Source organism: Xylocopa sonorina, chromosome 12 (genome assembly GCF_050948175.1).
Source record: "Xylocopa sonorina isolate GNS202 chromosome 12, iyXylSono1_principal, whole genome shotgun sequence".
In the NCBI taxonomy this organism is placed as follows: Eukaryota; Metazoa; Arthropoda; class Insecta; order Hymenoptera; family Apidae; genus Xylocopa; species Xylocopa sonorina.
Genome location: NC_135204.1, coordinates 10,183,421 through 10,208,964, shown reverse-complemented (window position 1 = coordinate 10,208,964; position 25,544 = coordinate 10,183,421). Strand labels below are relative to the sequence as shown.

Genomic DNA, 25,544 nt, shown 5'->3' with positions numbered 1-25,544 from the left:
ATAAAAGGGAATGTCGCGGTCCCTCTTCCGGGTTCACGGGTACCCGAAGACGCGTGTCTCTTGTCGAGGGGGGGGGGGGGGGGGGGGTGCAGGGTGGCGTAGCCCTGCGAGCTCGACCGTGGAATTTCAATGGGGAACGGCTGGAATCGAACGTTCGTAGACCTGAATCCGGGCAGCCTCCGCGTCGGTTCAGCGCGGCCATTCTCTCGTATCGAGATCACTGGGACGTCGGTCTTTGTTGCGATCGGAATTATTAGCGGAACGTATAGTCGCGGGTCAGTGGTGCGGGTCTTTTCACTGTCGTAGAAATTAGCCGGTTTTCCGAGCTCGAGGAGGGAACAATTATCGGTGGTCGCGGTTGAAATTGTTGGAGGATATCCTCGATACCGTGGAGGATGCAACGCGGAAACGGTGATCGAGTTCCGAGTTTGATTCGCGCGGATTGTTCCAACCTCTGTTCCATCGATTATTACGGGAACCAATTGGTGGGAATAAACAGTGAGGGGGGAGGGGGAGGAGTTAAGTAATAGCCTGGCGAGCAAACTCGGTACGATCAGCCGCACAGCGGTTTAGAGCGTGGCTCGCGGGCTCGCTCGAGGTACGGAATTTAAGAGATCCGTCGCGCCGGTTCCCGTAGCCAATATCACCGGCACACCCGTAAGCGATGGCGAAAAACCGGTTTTCCAGGCCACGGGACACGATTATCCTCTTAGGGGGAACGAATCCTTACGACACCGGCGAAAGCAACCTTCGCGAACGTCGACACGAAGCTCGCAGCTCGCGCCGGCTGGCCGATTATTAAAAGTTAAATGGTACTCCTCGACAGACGGTCAGAGGACGGGATGGCGAAAAAGGTGGGGCGTGGCCTGGATAGGACGGAGGTGGGCTGGCTGTAACTTCCTTAACCTCTTTGCATAAAATTAAAGCTAATCATATTCATTTCGCTAGCGCAGTTCCTCGAAATTCTTGAAACGCTGCCGGGACATTACGGGAGCCTGAATTTATAATGACGGCAATGAAAATTTGTACGGAGAGCTCCGCGGCGGGGGGTTAGTTTTCTTGCTGGAATTTCGGTCCCGCCGTTGCGACGATAATTAGGTTGGAGTCTCTAGACGCGACGGATAGCCGAGAAGCTCGCAGTGTTTGTCACGGAGATTTCTAACGAGCAAACGCGCGCGTTCCGCGCACGGTTGCGTATACCTGTTCTCCGGGTACCGTAATCCGTCGCGAAGTTCGAGCCATTCGCCGCGCTTGTCGCGCGATCAACATTTCGCGGATATATTCTTCGGAGGTTACCACGCGAGGCGTCGACACTTTGAAGGCGGCTCGAGGAGGACCGAACACTGGACGCGAGCGAGGCCTCGAAATTCGGGAAAAAGATACGAGGACGCCACACGGTCTTTGAAGTCCGTCCGTGGAAGCTCCTTTGAGGCGCGGCAGGCACGCGCGGCAGACGCGACGGAATTCCATCGGGAAGACGCGCCGCGCGGAATTATGAAAAATATTCCTTTCGTTAGCCATCCGTGTCGGTCGTGGCTTTTCACGTGAAAGCTGCTTGGGATTCTTCAAAGGGGCGTAGACAGCGCCAAGTTAATACGCGAATCTTCTTACCGTCCGTCCGTAGGAGGAATTTGTGTATTCCCGTTAATAAGAAAAAGGAAACGGGAGAGCGAGGGCTGGTCGCGCCGAAACGGTTCGCTCGCTCGAGAAAACCGGAACGGGGCGAGGATAATTGGAAAGAAAGAGGAGGGATATCGGCTGATCTCGATTTCGAGAGGCCAAGTAAAGGAAACTGCCGTTTGAATAATTTCAACGGAGGAACGGATCGACCGTGGAGGAATTCTTTATAATTTCCCTTTTGTGCGCCGTTATTTCGACGATGGAATTTACTTAGGTACGCGCGCGCAGCTATCGTGAATTAGCGGCGTTAATTGAACATTTTCTTGCGAGCCGTGGAAGCTGTCGGGCTGGGACGAAGGGGAGAAAAAAGGAGTCGAATCAATCGTTCCGAGTGCGACGCCGGGCGAGGAGAGGGGAAGGGTTTTCTGATTCCTCCCGAGTCCGTTTCGTCATGGCCGTCGTTAGCTAGCGATAAATAAAAAATCATTCTCACCGGGGACTGCCAGCCAGCGAAAGGTGAATTAAAAGCATCGCCGAGAGGAACATTTATCACCATCCGGGAAAATAATTCGCGTTCCACGACGTTGCTACCGATCGATCTCGCATTTTCCGACGGAACAAAAAGTTACAGCTTCTTCGTCGTGCTTTACCGTTCAGTTACGACTCCTTCGACACGATCCCGGCCCCTTTCCATCCGATTTAGAAGGGAGAAAACGTCGAGATACGGAAAATGTAGCGGCGCAGCCGGAGTAGTAGTAACCGTAATTGGTCAGACGAAGTAGGCTTCCTTTTGAAACGAGAGACTCCAAAATCGATCGAAAATTACACGTTTCTCTTTGTTCCCTCAACTTTTTATCATCAGACGTGGCAAAGCATGCAGCTGACGTCTTGTCCGCGCGACCTTTCAACCGTTGCGCCACCATCGAGGAACAAAGGGTACGTTTGTACTCGGGGAAAAGTAAAAACGCGAGGGACGATGTTTTAAAGAACAATTAATTCGGTTCGTTTTGCGAAAAGGCTCGAACCCGTGAAGTTAATGGAAGAGGTTTTATTACTCGATAATCGAACAACTTTAAAGGCAATTAACGTAGCAAAAGTGGGTCGCGATATTGTAACGACGTTAGCCTCGGACGATGGCCCGGTGGAGCGCGTAGAATTTTTATTCCGCGGTCGAAAGTTGTTAGCTCCGGTACAGGGAGCACGTTTGAATCGCAGAAAAACATCGTTCGACGCGTGTAATTTTTTCATTCTACCTTAATAGGTGTCCTACTTCCCGTTGCTTTTTACACCCTCTGACCACACGGCCTAGATCGGGTAGGCCGCGCCTGGCGCGAGATATTATTTCGCCGCGAGCTCGAGGTAAAAATTTACGAAACGTACGCGTGGTGGAAGTTGTACGGTTCTCGGTTTTCTTCGTTCGACACGAACGTACTACGCTGTACGAAACCAATGTTTCACGCGTTCCGCGAGAAACAATGATATTTATCGCGACCTCCGACCCGGTTATTCTATTTACTCGCTCCTTCTCTTTATTCGTTGCCTTCCGCCACGGCCCAAGTAATTATCGCATTCTTCTTTTCCTTTTACTCCTTTTTGTTTTAACTCCAGTTGAGTAATGGCGTCGCAGACCGTCGACGTTATCGTACGTAAACGCGACAGGGAGGTTCTCAACGTTGGCAGCTCGAAATCATGAACTACCCGGTGACAGGTATTAAAATTTCATTTGACAAAGGACGAGTTAGTTAGAGGGGAACCGAGACCGTTGTTATCGTGCGGAACTTTGTTGCGGGTTTGTTCAATGGGACATCCGTTTACGAATTTTCAACTAGACGGAGGAACGTTTCCTCAACTTCGGGGCAGGTGAAGGATACCCAGCTGGCTGTATCGATTTTCCATGCCGTGTCTTCGGGCGTGCATTAATAATATAACCCCGATCTCTCTCGCCCTTTTTAAACCGCGCGTAGAAGCTTTCTCGTTTATTCGTGGAACGTTGACACGACGAAACTTTCGGAACGGTTCGATGGGAACGAACGTTGTAATTGCCGGGCGAAGTGGTTAACTTTCCCTCTTTTTTTTTTTTTTTTTTTTTTTCACGGCGCAACGAAACGGGTTGCGTTGTAACGCGTCACGATGCAGCTGCACAGCTGATCCCACGATGGTGACACGTTGATACCGCGTATCCTCCATGTTACGCTGAAAACAATCGTTGCCCGTGATTCGCTTTGAATAATGGCTGTCCCCGTGAACGCTCGACACAGGTTCTACACGATCGGGCCGAGTAGAATGATATGGGATCGGGAACAGCTGTTGCGGAGGCTTCGCGTGTGCGATGAGCAGAATTCGAAAACTTGGTCGCTGCCAATTGAGGCTCGCTTGATGCACGTATTCAACGAATGAATCCCGGAGTAACGGTGAGGGTCGAGTGAAAGAAGACGTCGGGATATCAGCGCGATGGGTTAGGAGATCCTGACTTACGTTGTATCCGATTTCTCGGTCGCACAAAGCCTTTCACTCGCAACCCATCAGCCACCGGAACCAAAGCCAAATTCAACCTCTCCCCAGCTATCGCTGGGAGAGCCCCGTGTTACCATTCCAGAGAAGGTATTAACCGTACGTTCGTAATTCATACGGAGCGGTGCTCGATGAAAGGCTTAAGTAATCCCACTGAATAGCCGGCAATTTACCGGACCGACGTATCCTCCCTAAGGACGGGGCTGGAAAATAGTTTCGCGGGATTTAATAGATGCACCGGAAACCGTATAAAACAGCGGGCGTGCGACCAACGGTTGTACCCGGCTCGGCTGAATGCGTAATTTCACCGGAGATTCAACGCGCGGTTCAACTCGCAGCCGCACTCGTACGGGTAGGGGGCTAATAAAATTACGGAGCACTTTGGCGACGATTTTTACACAAGTTTAAGGAATCGCGAACGATAGATTTGTGCAGTCTTAACGCGGCCGTGCCAAGATCGATATACCAAGAGTTCGTAGACGTTTGGCGACCTTATCTCCGGTACGTGTTGAAATTTAATCATCCCGGACTACGGCTAAAGCTTACCGATCCTGGTGTTTGCGCGCGAGATTCATACAGGCAGTTCCGTCGGTTATTTGCCCCTCGATCTTTGTCATCGATATTACATTAACCCGTAGCGGAGCCGGAGGCCCGTCCAAGCCGAATCCCGTCGACGTTGTTCCACGCGTATTACAAACGGCGAGGCTCCCCGAACGCTCAGCCAACCTCCCGACGCGTCGACGCTTTTATTTCTCGATTCCTTCCACGGACGAAGCTATCGCGTCCCGACGAGACAATCGCAGATCGATGGGATCGTTCGCGTCGAACGAGAGAAACAGAAATTCGCTTCGGAAGACGGAATCCAGGGGGGAAGAAAGGTTCTCGCCAACCGTTCATTCACGAACCGCAGCCGTTCGCCGCGATCAGAGTGTATCTGCGGACTTTACGAGTGTCGGAAATTTTGTCGACTTTTCCCAGTAGATGTTCCGCGAGGTAGAGATAGAGAGAGAGAGAGAGAGAGAGAGAGAGACAGAGGGCTTAGGGAACCGAAGGGCGGCGGTGGTGGCGGCGGCGTCTCGCGATCCTGGCCAGGCGGGCGTGAAATCCTGGAAGGACCGGATCCAATCTGCTTGTAAAAGCAGAAACGCCACAGAGTGTGCAGTCAGTCTTCCTCCTCTGCGCGGTCCTCTCTCTCTCCTTTCTCTTTGGCCCTCTTCCACTCGTAAATCCGAGACGAGCCCGCAATCTCGATGGATTACGTACACTCCGGCGCGATTTTACAGTGCAACAGGGAGCCGGGAGGTCCGCAGATATCCCTCGAAACTTCCTAAGTCCGGCGACGTTGAGTCCTTGTCCAGTAAATTTCCAAGGATCCACTCGCGTTTCCGCCCCGATGCCCGCCGCACGGGGATGACCTATTCCGCAGCCGTTCCGCGTACGCGATACTTTCCGCGTGGCCGTATCGTTGCGCGATTCGAGGCCAACCCCCCCACGGGGGATACGTGTCGGGTCGGAGCGTTATTATGTAGAAAACTGGGTGGTTTAATTGCGAGGAAGAGAAACTGGGCCTCCTCGTTTCATCGACGCCGGCAGCGATCACTCGTTTCCACCGATCGAGCTTCGAGTGCGCGCCCCGTCCAATTAATCCTCGCTTCTTTCCGGCCCAGGGGATCCGATCGGCCGCCTTGCTTCGTTATCCGCCCTTTTTATGCCTGCCTTCGTTATAATTCGATAATTCCCGTGTTTGCCCTGCCACGGCTTCGAAAGCGTTCCCTCCGCCGTCTGGATAGAAAACTTTCCACGTAATCGTAGAAGGGCTTTGCTCGCGGGAAAAGAATTATCTCTGACGATCGTGCCGAGGACAGTCGTTAGATACGAGAGGGATTGTTTTGCGACCAAGATTCTCTCACCCCTCCCCGCCATCGTGTATCCCGGATTCACCGGTTAGATTGGAAGGGATTTTCGAAACAGGATGGCCCTAGTGGAATCCTTTGGTCGCTCGTGATTCGATTTTGTCCCGGCGTGTCTCTGATACGATCCCGTAGAAATTATCTCTTTCCGTACAACGGTCCGTCGCGGAGTTATTTACAGAGAGAAGAACGTCACTCGTGCCGGCGGATCGAAGTGGGATACGTAGGTATATTTGGAAGCTCGACGAGCAATCGTGTCAAGTATCTCGGAATGTTTCCCTGTTTTATGGATCCGTAAAAGGAACGAGAGAGAAAAAAAAAAGAAGGGAGAAGGAAAGAAATATCGCGGAACGATAAAGTCGAGCACGTAGAATCGCTGACGGCGACGTGAACGTGGTTATCGTAAAAATTGCGGCCAGTCGAACGCAAAGATATTGAATCCGTGGACGTGGCGCTGTTCGAGGACCGACTGATTAACGCAATTAGGTCGTAATTGTTGTGCAACCGCGAATAATTTATAATTCGAACGTAGGCAGTGCCCGGCCGAAAGCTTAAGTATTCATTCCGCGCGCGCGCGCGCGCAATTTAAGCGCGTTTTAATTAAAACTTTCAACCGGGCGACCTGTAATTTAAACTTTTATATTCAGAAGCGGTGGGCAAAAATGTGTTTCATCGTCGAAGAAAAAAACGTCGGCCGCGAACGGTTAAACGAGAGAGCCAAGGAAACTGGTCGTTTCCAACGAAATCTCTTCCTCCATCGTGCACGTTTGATTGTACGTTTCAATTCGCGCGTGTTAATTACTCGCCATGATAAACGACGAGTGTGTACGGCTCTTCGTTTCCTATGCAGGATCCATCCGAGGACAGACATTTTATTCCCGTTCGTATCGCGCTAATGACGCGCGTCATTTGGCGTTGTCGTAAAAAAAAATTCACGCTCGTTAGAGGCTCTCCTCGTTTTGCGAAACTTTCCCCAAATTCGACTCCCTCTTCGTCGAGTCCTCGCCGCTGGTTAAACTCCCCGTGTCGTTTGTCGCGAAACGCACGTGTTCCACGCGATCGCGTGATAAAGTTGGAACGATTCGTAGACAAATAGTTTTGCAAAGTAATCGAGGAACAATTGGGAGCGATATAATTTCGTTGGGAATATCGTTGAACACTCGTCGCGAGGTAGAAATAAATTCGTTAGGACGCGTTGCGTTCCGAAGGCGCAACTTTATCGTTTAGAGGGTTCTGAGCTTTGGAGCTAGCTTATTTTCCAGCCAGTGGAAGATTAAAAATTGCTTTGTGCTCGATGCGGGAACTTTTTCGTATAATGCGCGGAACGCTCGAATGCGTAACGAACATCCGCGCCCGTCCCAACTGACGGGAAGAAAGTTTAAATCCCTTTTCCTATAAAGAATCCCATTCGATGGATTAACAACGATTAATACTCGATCCGGTTCGCCTCGAGCTGCTATCCTGCAGATTTTTATCGAACGCATCCAACGAGCCACTAATGGTAATTACTGAAATCGATCACGAATGTCTGGTTAGCGAAATGCACGCGATATTATCGAAACATTATCGGGTTGATCAGATTTCCATTAGCAAGAGAGAAGTAAAAGTACCGCAGTCGGGGACACTTTCGACGGAATGGCGCGGTGAAGTCCACTTTGAACAAAAAGGCTTTCCCAACGAAGACCCATCGAACGATCCCGTAAGAGGGATCCAACGAACGCGGACGTGAAATTAAAAACACCGTCAGCAAGTGTTTGGCGTTCTTCCGGCTCCACGACCCTCGGAATCCTCCTCGAGCTGCCAAACAAAACCGAAAGAGCGTCCTTAAATGCGCAGCCTTTCAAGCGACCGTTTCAACTGTTCCTGTTTGGGTGGCTGCGGATGGTCCGTCGCACCCTGCCACGAGCAGAGGGCTCGGTTCCCTATCGTCGGACAAGATCAGCGCCGGCAGATGGCTCCCGTGTCCTTCTTCGCTGTAGTCATGTTTTCGCGGTGGCGTGCGATATTTACGGGAAGGGAGAGAAGAGAGAAAAAAAAGAGATGCGGCTCCATTTTAGATTTAGGTCGCGATAGAACGCGCGATGCTCGGACGCTTCTCTCGCCGGCCTGGTTGTTTCCTCGCGCGCTGCTTATCTTCGCGGCAAACGATCTTCCCTTCGGACGCGCGTCGGGGGGGGTGAGTTTCTTTCACGCGGAGAACGGAAGAGACAAGAAAGTGGCAAGAAAGAGGAAGCTCGTCGGAGCGGAGTCCCCGCATGGAAAACATCCGTGAAACATCCGGCCGCGAGTCTTTTATATGCGCGCGGCGTAAGCACCGGCCCGGAAACCGTCCGATTTCCGTCGCGATAACATGTTTTCATCGAGCCTCCTCGTGGACGTGGACCGGTTGAAAGGATCGGGACGAGAGATTCGGAATCCGCGCGGAATATCTAACGATTTTAGTGCTTTCGGATTTCAGCCTCGATCTCAGCCGAGAAGAGAGAGATACGCGTACGCGTAAGTACCGGTGGGTGCAATTCCTTTTTCGTGCTCGTACAGACTTGACCGGCGAGTGTAGCTTCATTTTTTTTAATCGAAAATTGGATTCTCCAGCGAAACCTGACCTCCTCGTACGATAATAATCCGAGGGTTCGTCGAGGGCTGGCTTCATCCACGGGCTGGTTCGTATTCGCCGGTGGAAATTACGAAAATCATTACGGCTCCGTATCTCTTTGATCTCGTTAACGAGACGCGACTAAAACCGCGACTGCTCGGCGCTCGCTAACAAATTAATAGGAATCCGCAACCGTGTTATCGATTTTTCGTAGCAGGCCACCCTCGCTCCTCGTCGCTCCTCGTCCTTCGTCGGTTACAAAGTAACGCGTCTCAATTTCGCCGCGCGGCTATTCTCAAAACGCCGAATCGTCCCAGCGGATCGATCAACTTCACCCGATCCCGCTCTATTCATCATCTCGAGCTTCCTGGCTATCGGACGCCGCGGGAATTCAATTTATTCTCGCAAATCGCGCGTCGCGGCGGCAACGGATTGACAAACGAATAAATGAGCATCGAGAGATGTCCTTTGATGCGAATCGATTCCCGTTTCACCGGGCCGCTGTGACGCGCGTCGAAATTTTAAATAACCACCGATGCCGTTTATCGAACTCGATACGACACGCGTTGTTCGTCAATTATCGAACGATTAATTACTCTTATTAACAGGCGGCGGTGTCCCGGCACCCGCTCGTGTCATTATCAGAATCGATCGTTCCTATCGGTCCCGGTAAAGTATGAACGAATCATCCGACAGAGCTCCACTTTCCACCTTTCGTATCGCGGGAGGCGAGTAACTTTAGAAGATTTAACGGCACCATTAGCGGAGAAGTAAATTAGCCGCTAAGAGGTCGGTTGGCTGGGAGCGTGGCCTCCCCTTTGTCACGGATCGCTTAATCCGGGATGCCTTCTCCACCGATCCAACGAAAAAAGGATATTAATTAAGCATCGTTATCGACGCGAACCTGTTATCATCCGACTGTCGACGGGGAAATTGTCGAATGATCTCGTTTCCAAGAAGGTTTAAGTCCCCCGCGGAGGACGAGACAAAGTCCCCTCTATCCCGGTATCGGTTCGCGAGCATCTTTGAGATAGTTGGCGCCTGCGACGAACCGAAAGTTTATTAGCGGTCGATGAACCCTGCGACAAGCTCATCCTCGTTAATTACCATCCGACACAGTTTAATTGTTCGAAACGTGTCGGCTACCTCGGATAGTTTGAACCGCCGGGGAGTTTTAAAAGGATTGGATAATAGTTGTAATCGGCGAGAGACGCGCGGGGTAAACAGGGGTTGGGATCTTACAATTCGAGGCAGTCGCTGTTAACGATGCTGGCGCGGCCGCGCGGGGGTCGCTTTTAATTCCCCGATAATTATCTAAAACTTTGCCCAATTAAGAACGGCGAGTTTAACTTGGGCTTAATTCTCCAAGTGAGCAATTGCAGCGGCTGAGAATCGCCAGATACGTCAACCGGAAACTAGTCCAATTTTCCGGGCAGATGTTACGAGTCGCCCGTAAACACCCTCTAACGACCAACTAACCGGAGTATCTGTCAACCGAGTTAACTATAAAGTATTAACTCCGCACCGGGCTCCAATTCCATCTCGGCTGGTTTTATTCGGCTGTTAAAACGAAACGCGAACTCGTTGCCACGCCTCTGCCCACGCCATAATTCCTCATGATCGTCCCGTTGCCCCACCGGCGCTTCGGTGTCGTCCGAAATGTAGCATTAATTGAACACAGCCGCGGCAATCGTAAACGTGTCCATTCTCCCGCGTGCTTCCGCGTACCCGGAGGATAAGCCAACGCCGCGGTGGATGGTCACCGAGAGACCATGGCGCGCGGGTTCTAGGCGGGTAAGATGGAGCAAGTGTTCTCGCTTGGATCATCCCTTATGCTCCACCCGCCCCTCTCTAAACGCCGTTGGCTCTGAATCATCGGACACGTGTGCCAACCGATAGATCCGTGCACCGTCTTCCAGCGCGGGGTTTTACGCGATAGATTCGATTTGTACCAGCGAATAAGTCAGCGGCAGTGTCGATGTAAGGCGCGCTATCGGCGCCATACGTTTCCGGGCGCGACGGCGGAATGTAAATTTCGCGCGGCGCCCCGTCGCGATACGCAACGGATGTCTTTAATTTATAACGCTGCTCGCGGTCGCGAGATTTACGGGGGGGCCGCCAGACGCTGGAAAATTCTCCCCGCGAGCCGGCAATTAATTAGTTAATTCCGTGGGAAGCTGCCGGGTCGCTCGATTGCCCATCGACGATCTCTCTTTTCGAACTGGATCCGAATCGCCGCGAATTAAGACGTCCTCGTCGGACATTGAAGAATACTCGACCGATCGGAGTGCTTGTCTTGATCTTCGCCAGGCTCGCCTGCCTCGACGTCCCGATCCATTTCGTTCGACCTCGATCCCTTTGCTCCGCGTACGATGATCGGTGCCTGGAAAAACGAGCGAGCGCTCGACGCCTCGAACCAATTCCGCCAAGCTGCAGCACGTGACGCGTCGGTTCGCCGAGTTTAATTAGTAAATTTGCATGGAACCGGCTTCCATTTTAATCATTCGAGACCGAAGTTCTCGTCCGTATCGCGGAGGAAATAATCTTCGATGCGATATACCGCTCGCTTGTATTAGTCTTTGATTACCGGATGGTCGGATCCGTGGTACCTCCGTGACGGTTTTACGGGGCCGTATAACCCGACCGGACCGTGGCGCCTCCTCTTTCGCGACAAAGTTCCCACCGAATCTAGAACGCTGTAAAATAATGGACGTCAACGGAGGAAGGTTTATCACCTGTTTTACAGCGTCGGACGTGGAACTCGCCCCCTGGCAATTGAATCTTAACTGGCGCGCCATCAACGATTCACGAGCGTGGAAAAAAGCTCGGACGAAAGTGGACGATTATTCGAATCGGCCGGTGAAAAGTGTGTGCCTGTTTCATTTGAACGTCCTTTCAAAATCGCTTCCGAGTTTCAATTTAATTGCGCCAGCTAATTCCACCCAGCTGGACGTCGAACGTTTCGCTCTGCAGACAGAAACGGGGTTACCAGAATCGAGGTGGATAATCCCGGAATGCATCTTCGCGGTTCGCTCTCGCTGGCAATCGGTGACGATAAATCAATCGATCGGCGACGTCGGTTCGATCGATTCGCGAAACGTTTGCCGCGTCGAAACGCGTCGGAGCCGGACTAGTCGGTGGATGGACAAATTACAGGGTTGGATTAATAAAGGGTGATGTAGCATCTTGGTAAACACTTGGAATTAAATTCCCCTTGTAAACTGTAGGTATAGTTTGCATAGCCATTACGGATCCTCCCGAGCCACTTTGCCGTTTCGCCTCAGCGTCGTCCCATCCCGGTTCCACTCTCCCGCGCCTGTATTAAATTAGTAGCCATTGCTTTATAGCTTCCGTAGCTGCGCGCTGCGTGCTTGCGATTGTTAACCCCCGCGATGATATTTGCCCCAGACAGACTCTCGACGACGATTCGGGGCGTCGATTTAAGAATTCGACCGCTCGTCGACTCGATCGTAATCGAATCGCGTATCGTTTAAAAGCTGCGCAGATTTTCGTTCGCAACCTGCACAGGATTAAATCCGTGCCTCGAATCTGTCAGAGACGCGACCGTATTCCGCGATGGAAACATTTGCCTAACGGTCATCGGCGCGCGAGTCCCATAAATCTCGACGGGGGGTTCCAACCCTTTCACTGGCCGCGCGCACCCGGTTCGACAAAGACGAGCGCGCCCGTGTACGCGGAGAAATACGAGGCCCGGGTTCCTGGATATATCGCGATCTCGATGATCTATCCGCCGTCCGTCGCACTGGCCGAAAACTTTTTTCGCTCCCGTCGTTCTTTCGTGAATAACGATTATTCCGCGCGGGACGAGCCGTTCTCTTTGAAACGCGTAATAAATGCCGGTTAAACAGCGCCGCGCGACGGTAATACAATTCCCCTCGAAATTGTGTTTCGTCGTGCAAATTGAACGGGCGCGATCCGCGTGTTTACGCGGGGCGTTAAAACAAATGCTCGGAATAAGTTGCTCCATCGGTGTCATAGCTCGCTATTAATTTCCAGTTATAAAGTGCGCACGGTTTTGTCCACGGGCGGCGAGTAAACAAGTCGGGTAATATCCCGAATGAAAATCCGCGGTTTTACGATCGTCGTTAAACGAAACGGAGAATAAGAGCGCCGGGCATCTATTCAGACAGCGATTGCGGGAGTACAAGGCTCGCTTTGCATTCAGATTGCGCGTCCGCGGGTGGTTCACCGAGCCGAAGACACCAGCCCCGAGTTTGTTTCCGGTTATGAGGGCCCTACCCCGCCGCGCGTCCGAATTCAAACCTCGCGGGCCATTGTTCGAATTCCACTCGAACGCGTTACTTTCCCAGCCGGTCTACTGGCTGGCTGGCTGGCTGACTTTCCATCTTCCGCTTGATCATCTCGTTTCCGCGCGTATCGCCAAACGAAATTAGAATTCTCCGGTGAAATTGGTGACCTCATCGTGGCGAAGTAAATTACGATCGACGCAAAGAGAGGTTAGACTAGATTGGCATCGATTCTCGAGGGAATCACAGTTTTATTGGGTCGACAATGAATGCCATTGTTAATGAAAATATCGCTGCTACGAGCAGTGGGTCCTGTTTGCTCGCCGTTGCAATCTCTTAGGCGAGCTTCGAGCGAGGGAATAAGAAAATACTACGCGCACAGCCGTTCAAAAGTATATCCCGTTTCGATCGATGGTTCGCGTTAAAGCGAACCTCCCGCGAATTCGAACAATCCCGCGCGTCGAAGCCGCAGGAATCCTCCAGCGGTCGTAAATTTCGCTCGCGCAATTAAAATTCCGCGGGACGCGCGGAGAGGAGTTTGCGATGAAAATTGTCCCATTACCCTCGTTGAACGAGCCGTGGCTGGTCGTCGCGGTGGTTTTTAAAAGGTACTTCTAATCGAAAAGATCCGACTTGCAGTTTTTACTCGACCGCGTAAATAACGCGCTCGAACGGTGCCGCGAGTTACGCGCACGTCCTCCGACGGAGGCCGACCGGAGGCGCGATCATTAAAAATTCCAGCGGTGTAAGCGGAGATTAGCGTCGCGGGCAAACCGCGCGGCATTTCGTATGCAAACTAGAAAAAAATGTAACTGCAAAAGTAAAAAGTTTATTGGAGCCAGCCACGAGTGGCGGCGGCTCCCCCGCGTGCGCGTCTACGTATGGCCGTGCGTGCCAGCCGACCTGTTTCCTGGGGAGATCTCCATTCCTCGAACGATCGTTCGTTAAAACCGGCGAATAATAAAACGAGCAACTTTGTTTCGCCGTGGAAAAAGGACGTGGCCCGATAAAAAACGATAGCGTTTTAACCGGCGCATCGATCACCGATCGAGTGGTAGGTTATCGAGGACCGATATCGTTTCGGAATCTCATCGAGGAGCGTAGCCGTCCCGCTAAAAAATTGCGAATAATTCATGGCCACGCGATCGACTCGACCAGCTGCAAATATCGGTGGGGGTGGCCGCGGACGAAACAAAGCATCGTTCTCCACGGCAGTCCACTATTTTCCGCCGCTAGTTTCATCGCGTGCAATCTCCGTAATTATCTTGCCGTCGGTCGGTTTCGCGCCGGTCGATCGATGCCATCGACACCGATTGTTGCCGGTTGAAACGACCGCGTGGATCCGCGCGACGAAATGAATGAACGACGATTACGAGACGAGCGACGAACAGAGCCCCTCCCCCCTCGCCGCCCCTGGTTAAATCGATCATCGACCTTTTCTTTTTCCTCTCTTCCCTTTTCCCTCGCTTTTTTTTTCGTTTTTCTTTTTTTTCTTTTTTTTTTCGTCGAGCGTTAACCAGACGATCCGACAGTGAGTTCCAACCGCCACGTGCGAGTGTCACGCACCATCGGTATCGCTAATTGCGCCAACCATTAAGGATTCTCCAATTTGCACAATAAATGGTCGTTACGAGTGCCGAGGTTACGCCGCGCGGCGGCGTTATTTAAAGCGCACTTCATCAACCGGCGAGGCTTCCTCTTTTATCGCAAATTAATTAATCCCAGCCAGTTTCCATTAAAACCGCGGGAGCCACGGGGAGCCTGCTTTGCACCGATCCGGGTTCAAAGCCTCTGGCCGCGGCGTGGCGCCCGCGCTCGCCTCCGTATGTTAATGTTTCCCGTGGGGTTCGATTAATTTCTTCGATGCCTGCGGTCGACTCGCGGAGGATCAGACACGCGCGTGTTCCGCGTCGTTTTCCCAGCGCCTTTCACCTCCTACGCTCTCCTGCGTAATACCGTGTAATCGACGCTTCATCTTTTACCGTCAGCCTACCCCGTCCCCATCCCCATCCCCTTCGACTCGTTTAAGGCGCTCCCGATTTATCTTCGATCCGTTCTACGAATCATTTCCGCGACGTTGAAAGAGCACGTTTGATATCTAGAATACGCGAGAGTGGCGATCAGTGGCGCGGAAATGAAAGCCCGATTAATTATCGGAAATAAGCACCGCTATTCGTTCGGCTGTTGAAACCTGAAACGCTAACAGAGTGGGTTACTGGGTGTATAATGTCTCTCCCACCGCGGACGCGTCGGTCGCCTTTCGTTGCGCCTCGGTCGTTGTTTCATTAATAAATTCGTTTCGTAAATTTGATTGGTCCCGAACCGATTAATCAAATATGTCACGCGATATATCCATAATGCGTCGCATATTTTATTAAGCATTAAACGCGTATTTATATTTCCTCCCCGATCGCCATATTAAGCATGCAGCATCCTATTTATCAAAATTTATCGGGCTTTAATCAATACCGTGAACGAATTTACATCGGGAGTTGTCATTAATTTAACGTGTCCATTCCACTCGACCCGAACGCGCACCCGTCGTCGTTTTATCGTACCGTTCACTTCATTATCTCTTATCGAGCTCTCTTATCTCTTTAATCCGCGTAATCGGTATCGCTCGAAAGGATATTTTTTAATCCGCCATTAAATCTCGCAACTATCGTACGGTAAATTCTCGTTAACCCCGGGCTAATTGGACGGACGAGGGTTTTCCAAACATCCGGCGTAACAGGACCTCGCGAGTTACCCCCGAGAGAGGCGCGTGCACGAGAAAACCAGCGCGTCTGTTTGTCTCGCGCGAACGTAACAGCACGCGCACAGGAATTTCATACGTAAGAGAAGAAGAATCAGCGGAACAGTCCCACTTGCTTCGCCTCGTCCGGGCTTCAAGGGTGTACCTTTTTACCCACACCCCTCTTTCATTTTTCCGCTGGCGCACTGAAAACAACCGTAGTTCCCGATTACGCAACTTCAACCCACCTCTGGCAGCCCTCTGATCTCTGTTCCCGACTCAGTGGTTCGTTGTTTGAAACCGCTGCCCAAGACGGATGAAAGGATGGTAGAGCGAAAATCTTGCGGCGAGCTTACCCCGTGGATCCGATTGCCAGGTTCAAAGTTTCGAGGGGCCGGCTGTTTTAAACGTTCGAAACGCGAAGTCGAACGGATTTCAAAAGCAAAAAGGGAACGATCGATCTCGAGTGCACCTCGAACTAGTTTCACCGTTTCACGTGGATCGGCAGTAAGTCGCGCCGCTGTTGCGTTCGACTCGCGGGTCGCGGCTTACGAGACTGCTCGATATCCGAAGGATAGCACCCTCCCCTTTATTCGCTCGGCTGATCGATAGCGATTTCCTTCCGCGCGGCAGCTTCGACCGCGACCGTTTATGCAAATTACCCGCAGCCTTTAAAAGCCCGCGAAATTGGGTTAGCCTCGCGGGGGCATCTAACGATTTCGCCGTCACGAAACCCTTGCTGCTTATTTCTCAACGTCGTAAACCCATTCGGGTTAAACGGATCTCCCTTTTGTGCTTCGCCGCGCGTTTTCTCGCTGCGCGAACAATTCTCGTCTCAGCCGCGAACACGTATATTCTTATTCGAAAACGTCGAATAACGTCGGAGACATCAAAGGCCGCGTTACGTTGTGGAGCTGTCTGCGAAACGTTCCCGCAGACGTAACTGCAATTTCGTTCGACGAAATCGATCGAGAGGTTCGCGTACGCGTACCACGGAACGCCCGGAAACGTCCAAGTTGCAGCTCGACGCGTATTCCCAGCGGCGCGAGCGGTCCCAAAATGACTACGTGCGCGATTCAGTCGCTCCTATTGCATCGGATACAGTGCCGCGTTCGCGGAAGATATTTCCGCCATAACGAAACGATTCGCGCGTTTGCAACCCTAACCAGAGGCTGGTTACGCGCGCCCACCCTCGCCCGCCTTCACCCGCCGGTTGCCAGCAGCGTTTCGGGAGCAGGGTATTGTTTAATTAGAACGCTAACTTGCAAGGACGTTTATGAGAGCCAATCTCTATCCAACAATGCGATTGTGCCTAATAATCGCCCGATCTCGTTTGCAAACGGCGAGGAGCACGCGTGGAATAGGAGAGATCGGGAGACTGCGCGTGTTCTACAACTCTCAAAGGGTGCAAGCGACGCTTAATTAAATCGTGATCAGTCTTTTTTACGCGTCGTTCGATGAGAAGAAATTATTGTCGATTACTCGCGCGCAGAGAGAAATCGATGCCGGTACTTCCCATTCGGGAACGAGAACGCGAAACGATCGAAAAGAAAAGCCGACGCCGGAGAGAGAGAGAGAGAGAGAGAGAGGGAGGAGGTGAATTAGAGGTCCGCGAGGAACAAAAAGACGAGGAAGAAGCTTTAATTTGAACTCGATATAAAAAAGAGTACAATTGCTAACGATGTACGTTTGGCTGGTTGTTAGGAAAACGCCCTGCAATCAACAGCTTCGAGCTACGCCGTGGGACCGGGGAAATCGAGCGCGATGGCTCGTCGGGCGATTTCGATTTTTGCCCACCCGGTTAAATGAGCCGCGGCGCATCGGGCGTCTTTTCGGAACGATCAGCGTCAGTGAATGGGAGGGTGGCGGCTGTTGGCCATGGCTAATTGCCTTTTCCACGGCTGCTTTCCTACCCCTAAATGGTATTAACGTTTGCCTTGATGTCCGCCGATTGACGGATGCGCAGCGAATTCCGTTTGACGTCCGGCACCTACCGTGCTGGAATGCCAGTTCGCAGCCTGGAATCCGACCATTTTACGCTGCAACAGTAATCGCGTGCTCCTCTTAACTACCAGCCACGATCGATGATTACCGTTCGATCTTCTTAGTCTCGACGGCTCCCGGTGATTTGTCCGATCACGCGAGTTACGATTGATTACGTATCGATGAAAGAATCGCGACAAGAAATTCCTGATACTCGAACGACACTCGAACGATAATCACGCGCGAAGCTTCTACCTTTAATCCGATTGTGTAGTCGACGATATCATCGAGTGTTCGTAGTTAAGCGGAACGATGATTAAGAAATTGTTTATTCGTAGATAAAACACGGATAACGGCGGAAATCAGGCACTTCCCGACAGTGTGATTTAAAAATCCTCGCTCTCGACCGGAGAAAAGCTGATAGGCGCGTTGGACGCGATTGAAAGCGAGCGCGAAGTGGAGTTGCAAGGTTTCAGTCGACGGGAAGGGAAATCTTTTCCGCGAGGACAGAACGAACCGAAGGGCGTTAAGGTATAGGGCACGGTTCGCCAAGGTGGCTCGTCGAGCAGCAAAAATGCGTGAACAGGCCTGGTAGCCGCGGGGTGGTTCAAGTGTTGCACCGGCAGTGCGTTTTAATTATGGCCAGCGTGCACTCCTCTAGCAGCACCGACTCTGCACTCCCCTGTCGCGCATACCTCGCCATTAGACCCGAGATTATTCTTACTAATTATTTTAATTACGCGTGCCTGCGAACGGCGCCGCGAAACTGAATAGGTGAATAATCCACCGAGCTTCGGTTAAATGCAGGCTTAGCGATACAGCAGGCTAAACTCGCAATTGGTCCCTTTCAAACGCGAGACGCAATCCACCTCTCACCGAAGAACGAGTACTTAACGCGTCAAAGAAATCGACCATCGCTGTACGCTTTTCGTTCGTTCGATACGATATCGGTCCCGAGTTACACGTGAAATCGACGAGGCGGAAGTTTCGATGCCGAGTACCCTCGGATCCCGTCTCGATATTACTTTTCTTGCGTTAAAGCGGTGCCTGCGATGCAAGAAGTTTCTTAATTACGCGTTTCTCGGATCCCCGCGTGATCCATTCACGGTTCGAAGATATTTTCGCCGTTGCCTCGGGGAGTTGCCTGTTAAATACGCGTAATTTTCGGTGTCTAATTAGTGGGCGAAATTTCATTCCGCGTACGCTGCGTAACATTCTTTCGTACGCTGTGTACATTTCTCAAACCTCGTTAATTCCAACGCGAAAATGTATGTATATTTTTCTCTCTCTCTCTCTCTCTCTGTCTTTCTCTCTTTACCAACACCGTACTCGAAGTTAAACTCCAATTAGATGAAAACGTAACGCGGGTATCGCTCGACACAGTCAGCCGGCAGCGAGGTGCAAAATTTTCGAGATGAAAACCTCCGCGGTCGGAACGAGGCGGGCCAACCTGGAGGAGTCTTCGCGACCGGTGTTCACGATCGAACAAATCCATACGCGGGTAGGGGGGGATCGATTCGTCTCGATCGACGCATCGCGACGCTCCAGCTTTTTGCGAACGCGACGATCGACGCCCGTGTAGTGGTTTTATCCCGCGAAATGTCTCATCCCGGCCGCGGGAAGCGATCCCGCAAACCCATTCAGACGCAATTCCGTCCCCCTCGAGTAAGCGGGAGAGCCCCCACGAGCATCGCCCAGCATTTTTCGCCGGTGGCTCATAAATATCAAGCTTCGCACTCTCCTACTCCAGCCGCGAGCAAAATTGACGGACGACGAGAGAAAATGCTCCGCTGAGCGAAGGAGCGTTTCGTTTAATCCACGTCGAACGACGCGTCGTTGAACGGTGTCGATTTTCGCGACTTCTGTTTCGTCGAATATTGAAAATCGACCGGGTGGGCCCCGAAAGTTGCTTCGTCGCGACGTCGGAGAGCGCAATGGCGAGGAACCGAGGTAACAGTGCGAAGAGGGTAAAATTGGAACCGCGACTGCGTCAAGAACCGCTGTATAAAGGACTGGCAATATTCGCGGCTCCTCGAAGAAGCCGCGTTATCGTGGAATTACGGTGGACGCCCGTTATTCGTACGGTGGCCACTTCGCCGGCACAATGTCTCGTCCCAGCCGGCGAGAGAGGTTTTGCGGCGAGGAATTCTTCGCAGGTAACGAAAGCCCCGCGAAACGGTCGGAGGAGGCATTGCGCTCGCCGCCGTCGCCGTCTCATTTCCCTCGGCTACGAAATTCTCCTGTGCCGCTACTCGCGCGCGTCGCCCGAGTCCGACCCGGGTGTAATGAGCTGCCAGACATTGCTTTAGAGTCACTTAGAACCAGTCCTGATGAAATACCGGGGAACAACGACCGCCAGCTGTCTCTGATGAGCTACGGACACAGACCCAGCCTCTTTACCCTGAATGGGGAACGTAATTCGCGTACCGAGCGCAGCCTCGCGCATCGGTACCGACGAACGCTGCCAGGCAAACGGACGGGAGAATGGTATTCCGTGCATCGTCGAAGATTCCCGGGGAACCTACCGTAGCGAGTTATTCGGTTACCGGACCCCTGACGACGTCACGTTTCCTCGCAGGTTTCGCAGTCTTTCAGCTGGCTCGCATCGTATATTCCTCTTGCTTCGCACGAGCTAGTAGCGCGGTGCTTGTTAAAATTGCCGACGGATTGGACGGCGGATTCGCTGTTTCTCGTCTAGTTTACGAAGGCGATCGGAGTTTGCCAATTGTCAGAGGATACCGGTAACAGGTTACACGGTCCCGCGTACGCCGTTGCAATCATTCGAAGAACGTGCTTTCATTTAATTTCATGGCATTCCAACTATGTTGACTCACCGGATGGACTAGCGCGTACTGAAAATTTAATTGGGATCGCATTGCCCGGCTGCGTGTTGTGCTTCCGATAATAATGCATGCACGGGTTAATTAATTTGTAGCCTGCGAATGCTGGACTGTTTAGCATTACGCGTGTAACGAGTCGACGGTTTTCCGCGTGCACAGCCACGGGGACATTCTCTTTCGTTCCTGGCAATTTGTTCGATGTCGATCGGGTCGTTAAATACGTTTCATTCGTTCTACGTACGCGCAGTCGGAACGGTTTCAATTTTTCCGAGTGGTTTCCTCCGACATCGTCCAGGTGCCCCTGAGAATCTGTCTTCGTTTCTAATACACCGACCATCGTTTCGCTTGTTACGCTCTCTTTTAATCGGCGATTATTCAATTTCACGTCGTCACGCGATAACCATGGGTTGGCGACCGCTTGGAAGTTCATCGAAAAATGCCTGGTCTGCGGTGGATGAGAGCGCCGGCGGAAAAAGGGGAGACGCAGGGCAAGCGAGAGTAGGAAAGGGAGGATTCCCCCTGGAAAGAGTCGTGAGACAGAGTCCTGTGGAGTAGCTGGCTACAACCGCGAACGAGGGCTAATAACCTAGGAAGTTAATTACGGCCGTAAACTGCGAGGGGGTTGTTTGACTACCCCTCCGTAGCGAGGGTGGCTGACATAACGTGGCCTCGTTACAACGGAGCCACGCCAATCCCTCGTCTGCGTTGCGCCCCTTTGCGAGGCGATCGGGCATCTCCAAGACCAATTTCTACGCCGCTCTGCGCGCCGTAAATCTATGAAAATCGACTCTTGCATTTTTCAATTGAACAACAACGAAAGCGTTGCGAAATGATTTTCTCTTTCCCCGCGGTATGGAACGAAATCGCGCGGATTAACGGATAATTGGAACGAGAAAGAACATACAGTGGATGGGAAACTGATAGTTACGGGGTTGAGCGCGAACGCTTACGGTATGAATGATTCATCGTTCCAGTGAAATTATCCCAAGCACCGGCGTGAACAATAAATGCACGCAGTTCGCAATAAGCCGCGAAGAAAATTACGCGCATAAATAATACCGGGGGTGGAGGCGGAAGTTTGCTACCGTACCGCAACGCCGTTTCCACGGGGGTATCGCGTTGGTCTTTACCAGCCGCAGCGTCTACGTACGCGCATCTTTCAGCGTAAATCACGCGTGTACGAGTGTCGTTCGGCGATGCGCATGCGGCCCCGTTTTATCGTTTCCGTATACCGTGCCCAAAAATTTATTAAAAGCCGTGGAAGCGTTCGCGGTCGAAAAACTAACGTCCTCTACCGTGGACGTACGATCTCAGCGAGCTAATTAACCGAGAGAGAATGAGTGAGAGAGAGAGAGAGAAAAGAAGAGGTCTAATTAAGTTAAGAAAATCTACTCGTCCGGCGAGTGTTATCCGTATCTACAGAATTCATCTTCCGTTCTTCCGGCCCGTCTAAATGAAATCCCTGCGGACGAACCTTCGCGTAACCGTAGAAAAAGATCACTTTTCCGACAAGGGAAAAAGGTTTCCCGCGCGCCGAACCGTATTTCCGGTAATCGACACGGGCCGTGTTCCTGTGGATCGAAAAAAAAAAACAACACATACAACGCGTGTCAAAGAATACTTTGCGAGCGGTTCAAAAAACCGTTTCCTTTATTCACGGCGAGCGAACCGGTTCGACGCGGGAAAAATAGGCGGCGGATCGTTTTTTTTTTTCTCCTTCCTTCCCCATCGCGACTGGACCGCGATACCGTTCAAATTTGATGAATATTGGCAGGCGTGTAGGCGCGGGACTATCTTTTTGCGTGGATTGTTTTAAACTGCTCGTACAGCATCGCGCGAAAGAAGGAAAATCGATCGAAAATTTCGGTTTTATCGGGGGGGCCGGACATTTTGATGAATCGTTTCGGGGGCGTTGCGCCGATCGAAAACCGTGCTACGCGGCTCGGCACCGCGAGCCTTTAAAATCGATCAAACCTTTTCAGTTTTTCTATCGAACAACTTTCATCGGATTCTTTGTTTCCACCGCGATAGTACCAACGATCGGTTCATTGTTTCCTTTTTCTGTTCAATTAAGGAGAATTGTTATTGATAATACCATCCGCGGTACGCCTCTGTTTGGAATGCGCATGGAAATTGGTTTCGTTTTTAATCCATCTCCCGTACGCTGCATTTCATTCAAGGTTGTTACCCTTCTCCTCGTTACCAATTTTGATCGTCCAATATCTACATGACGAAACATAAACAACAGTTATTCCGTTCGATTGAATACCTTTTTTTAAATCCATTTTTTGAAATGACGCGCGATTTCCATTATCTTTTCCGGGGGACGATCTATCCATTGAATTTATTCAGAGCGTACCTAAACACATTAAAATTAATTTCTCGCTCGGATCGCATCGATTTCGCCGAAGGTGAAGCTGTGTTCGTGATTCATAATAAAAGCTGCCGCTTCTATTATCATACGAAATCCTTCGATCTCGAGGCCACCGCCACCGCCACGTTCGATCAGAGACATCATTGTTACATCGCCGGATTCGATGTTTCGTGCTATACCGGTCGAACCGCGTGAATTTCCGGTTCACGCGCCGATAATCGATTCCCCGCGGAGCCCGAGGGGGTGGAATACGGCAAGTGACGGTGACGGATGGCGAATTTATTCGCGACAGCGGTTCCCGTGTCGTGTCTCGCGCGAGAGAGACTTAAATTGGCCCCGTCAGAACGAAAGTAAGAAACTGGCTCGCTCGGAGAACGTGCCCGCCCGTATAATTAGCCACGGGCTGCGATAACAGTTACGGGGCTGGCACGCATAAGCACCCCGTACACGGGCTAGATCGCGCTGGCTTGCCTGTTTACCGCTCCTCAAGTGGCCTCGCGCACCTTGAAAAGCCTTACCCGCTAGTCGATGTTGCACTTCGTCTACCGTTGCCACCGTCGTCGAGGAAAACCGAGACACTCTGCACGCGTTACTGCACCCTTACTCCGTGCTCTTAACGAAAGGATCAACCACGACGATGTAATGGAAACAGCCGCGAAGGCGATTGGTTTCGCAAAAAATGCCACGCGAACTCTCGATACCGTTTGAAAATAACAAGCGAGCACTCGAGCCAGTTTCGATTGCACGATTCCCTGACAATCGTCGAAAACAAAGATATCTTATCGATGACAGTGGAAGAAACCTGGCATCTCCGCGTGATTATTCCGTTTATCCTCGTTTCTCCGAGTGTTATAAAAGATCGATCGTGTCCGTGCTTCGGTCAGTCCGTCTACCATGCTTCGATTAACGATCATCGCGTGCCTGCTGATCGCCGGCAGCAACGCCAGCTACGGCTGGTGGAAGAACAGCCTGGTGTACCAAATCTATCCCCGTAGCTTCAAGGACAGCAATGGAGACGGTATCGGTGATCTGAACGGGATTACCAGCAAGCTCGAGCACATCGCCGACATCGGCGCGGACGCGATATGGCTCTCGCCGATCTACACGAGCCCGCAGGTCGATTTCGGTTACGACATAGCAAACTTCACCGACGTGGACCCGTCTTACGGCACGTTGGCGGACTTCGACAAGCTGGTGTTCAAAGCGAAGTCGCTCCGGCTGAAAGTGATGCTGGACTTTGTGCCTAATCACAGCTCTCACCAGCATCCTTGGTTCAAGAAGAGTATACAGAGGATCAAGCCGTATGACGAGTACTACGTGTGGCGCGACGCCAGGATCGTAAACGGGAGTAGGCAGCCGCCGAACAATTGGCTGAGCAACTTCCAGGGCTCTGCTTGGGAATGGAACGACGTCCGCAAACAGTACTACCTGCATCAATTCGCCGCTGGCCAGCCAGACTTGAACTACCGCAGCCCAGCGCTGAACCAGGAGATGAAGAACGTGTTGAGCTTCTGGCTTAACCGCGGTGTCGATGGTTTCCGCGTCGACGCCATCAACGTTCTGGTCGAGGATCCGAGATTCCTCGACGAGCCAAGCGCGAACAGGACCGACGTTCCCAAGGACGACTACGACAGCTTGGTTCACGTCTACACGGCAGATCAGGACGGTACCTACGACGTCGTGAGCAGTTGGAGGAAGCTACTGAACGATTTCTCGAACAGAACCCATTCCCAGTTGAAGCTGCTACTGACCGAGGCGTACACCTCGCACAATTACACGCTCAAATACTACAAAGCCGGCTCGGTTCCCTTCAATTTTATGTTCATAGCGAGTCTGAACAATCAGTCCACCGCGGCGGACTTCCAGAAACAGATCCTCGATTGGGTGAACGATCTGCCAGCGGATAACGTGGCGAACTGGGTCGTGGGCAATCACGACAACCACCGAGTATCCGCGAGATTCGGCAGCAAACGGGCCGATCAGATCTACATGCTGGCGATGATGCTGCCCGGCGTTTCTGTCGTCTACAACGGCGACGAGATCGGTATGGAGGACAGATGGTTCACGTACAACGAGACCGTCGACCCGGCTGGCCGCAACGCCGGACCCGCCAGGTACTATCTCAAGTCCAGGGATCCGGAACGAACGCCGTTCCAATGGGACAACACCACCAGCGCTGGATTCTCCAGCAATCCGCGCACCTGGCTACCCGTCAACAGTAATTACAAGGTCTTGAACTTGGCGCGTCAGAAACAGGATGTCATTTCCCATTACAAGGTGTTCAAGGCGATGTCAGCGCTGAAGGCGAGGCCTGAGATCTCCGACGGGAGCTATAAAGTGGTCGTGCTCAAGGATAAGGTTTTGGGTGTTGCGCGCAGATTGGGCAACAACTTCGCCGCCCTTTTAATCAACTTCGCCGACTATCCGATCAACGTAGATGCTAGGTACGCGTTGAATCTTCCCAATGTCGTAAAGACTTACACTGCCAGCGTTGGTTCCAATCTTCGTCCAGGTGCCTTCGAATTCTCGAATTCTATAACTCTTCCTGGATCTGCATCCGTCGTCTACGTGAACAGCCAGTAATTTTCGTCAACTATCTCACGTTCGATAAACCGTAACGTTGTTCACATTGTCTGTAATAAGTAAAATAAAAGTATTTTTTCCGTGAAATTTCTTCCCTTTAGATTTGCTTCTATTTTAGCGTCTAATTC

The 25,544-nt window shown here is 51.7% G+C and overlaps 2 protein-coding genes across 4 annotated transcripts in view; one reads left to right on the top strand and one right to left on the bottom strand.

Annotated features, from left to right (window-relative positions):
• The window catches only part of LOC143429940 (uncharacterized), a 79,823-nt gene that overhangs the window by 9,948 nt on the left and 44,331 nt on the right, over positions 1-25,544 (bottom strand). The gene's annotated exons all lie outside the window — the stretch shown is intronic.
• Hbg2 (alpha-glucosidase) overlaps positions 23,707-25,544 on the top strand; it is a 79,718-nt gene continuing 77,880 nt past the window's right edge. The window contains exon 1 of the mRNA XM_076905831.1: positions 23,707-25,412. Coding sequence (XP_076761946.1) covers positions 23,728-25,412 — 1,685 coding nt within the window. The 5' untranslated portion in view covers positions 23,707-23,727. The remainder of the gene's footprint in view (positions 25,413-25,544) is intronic.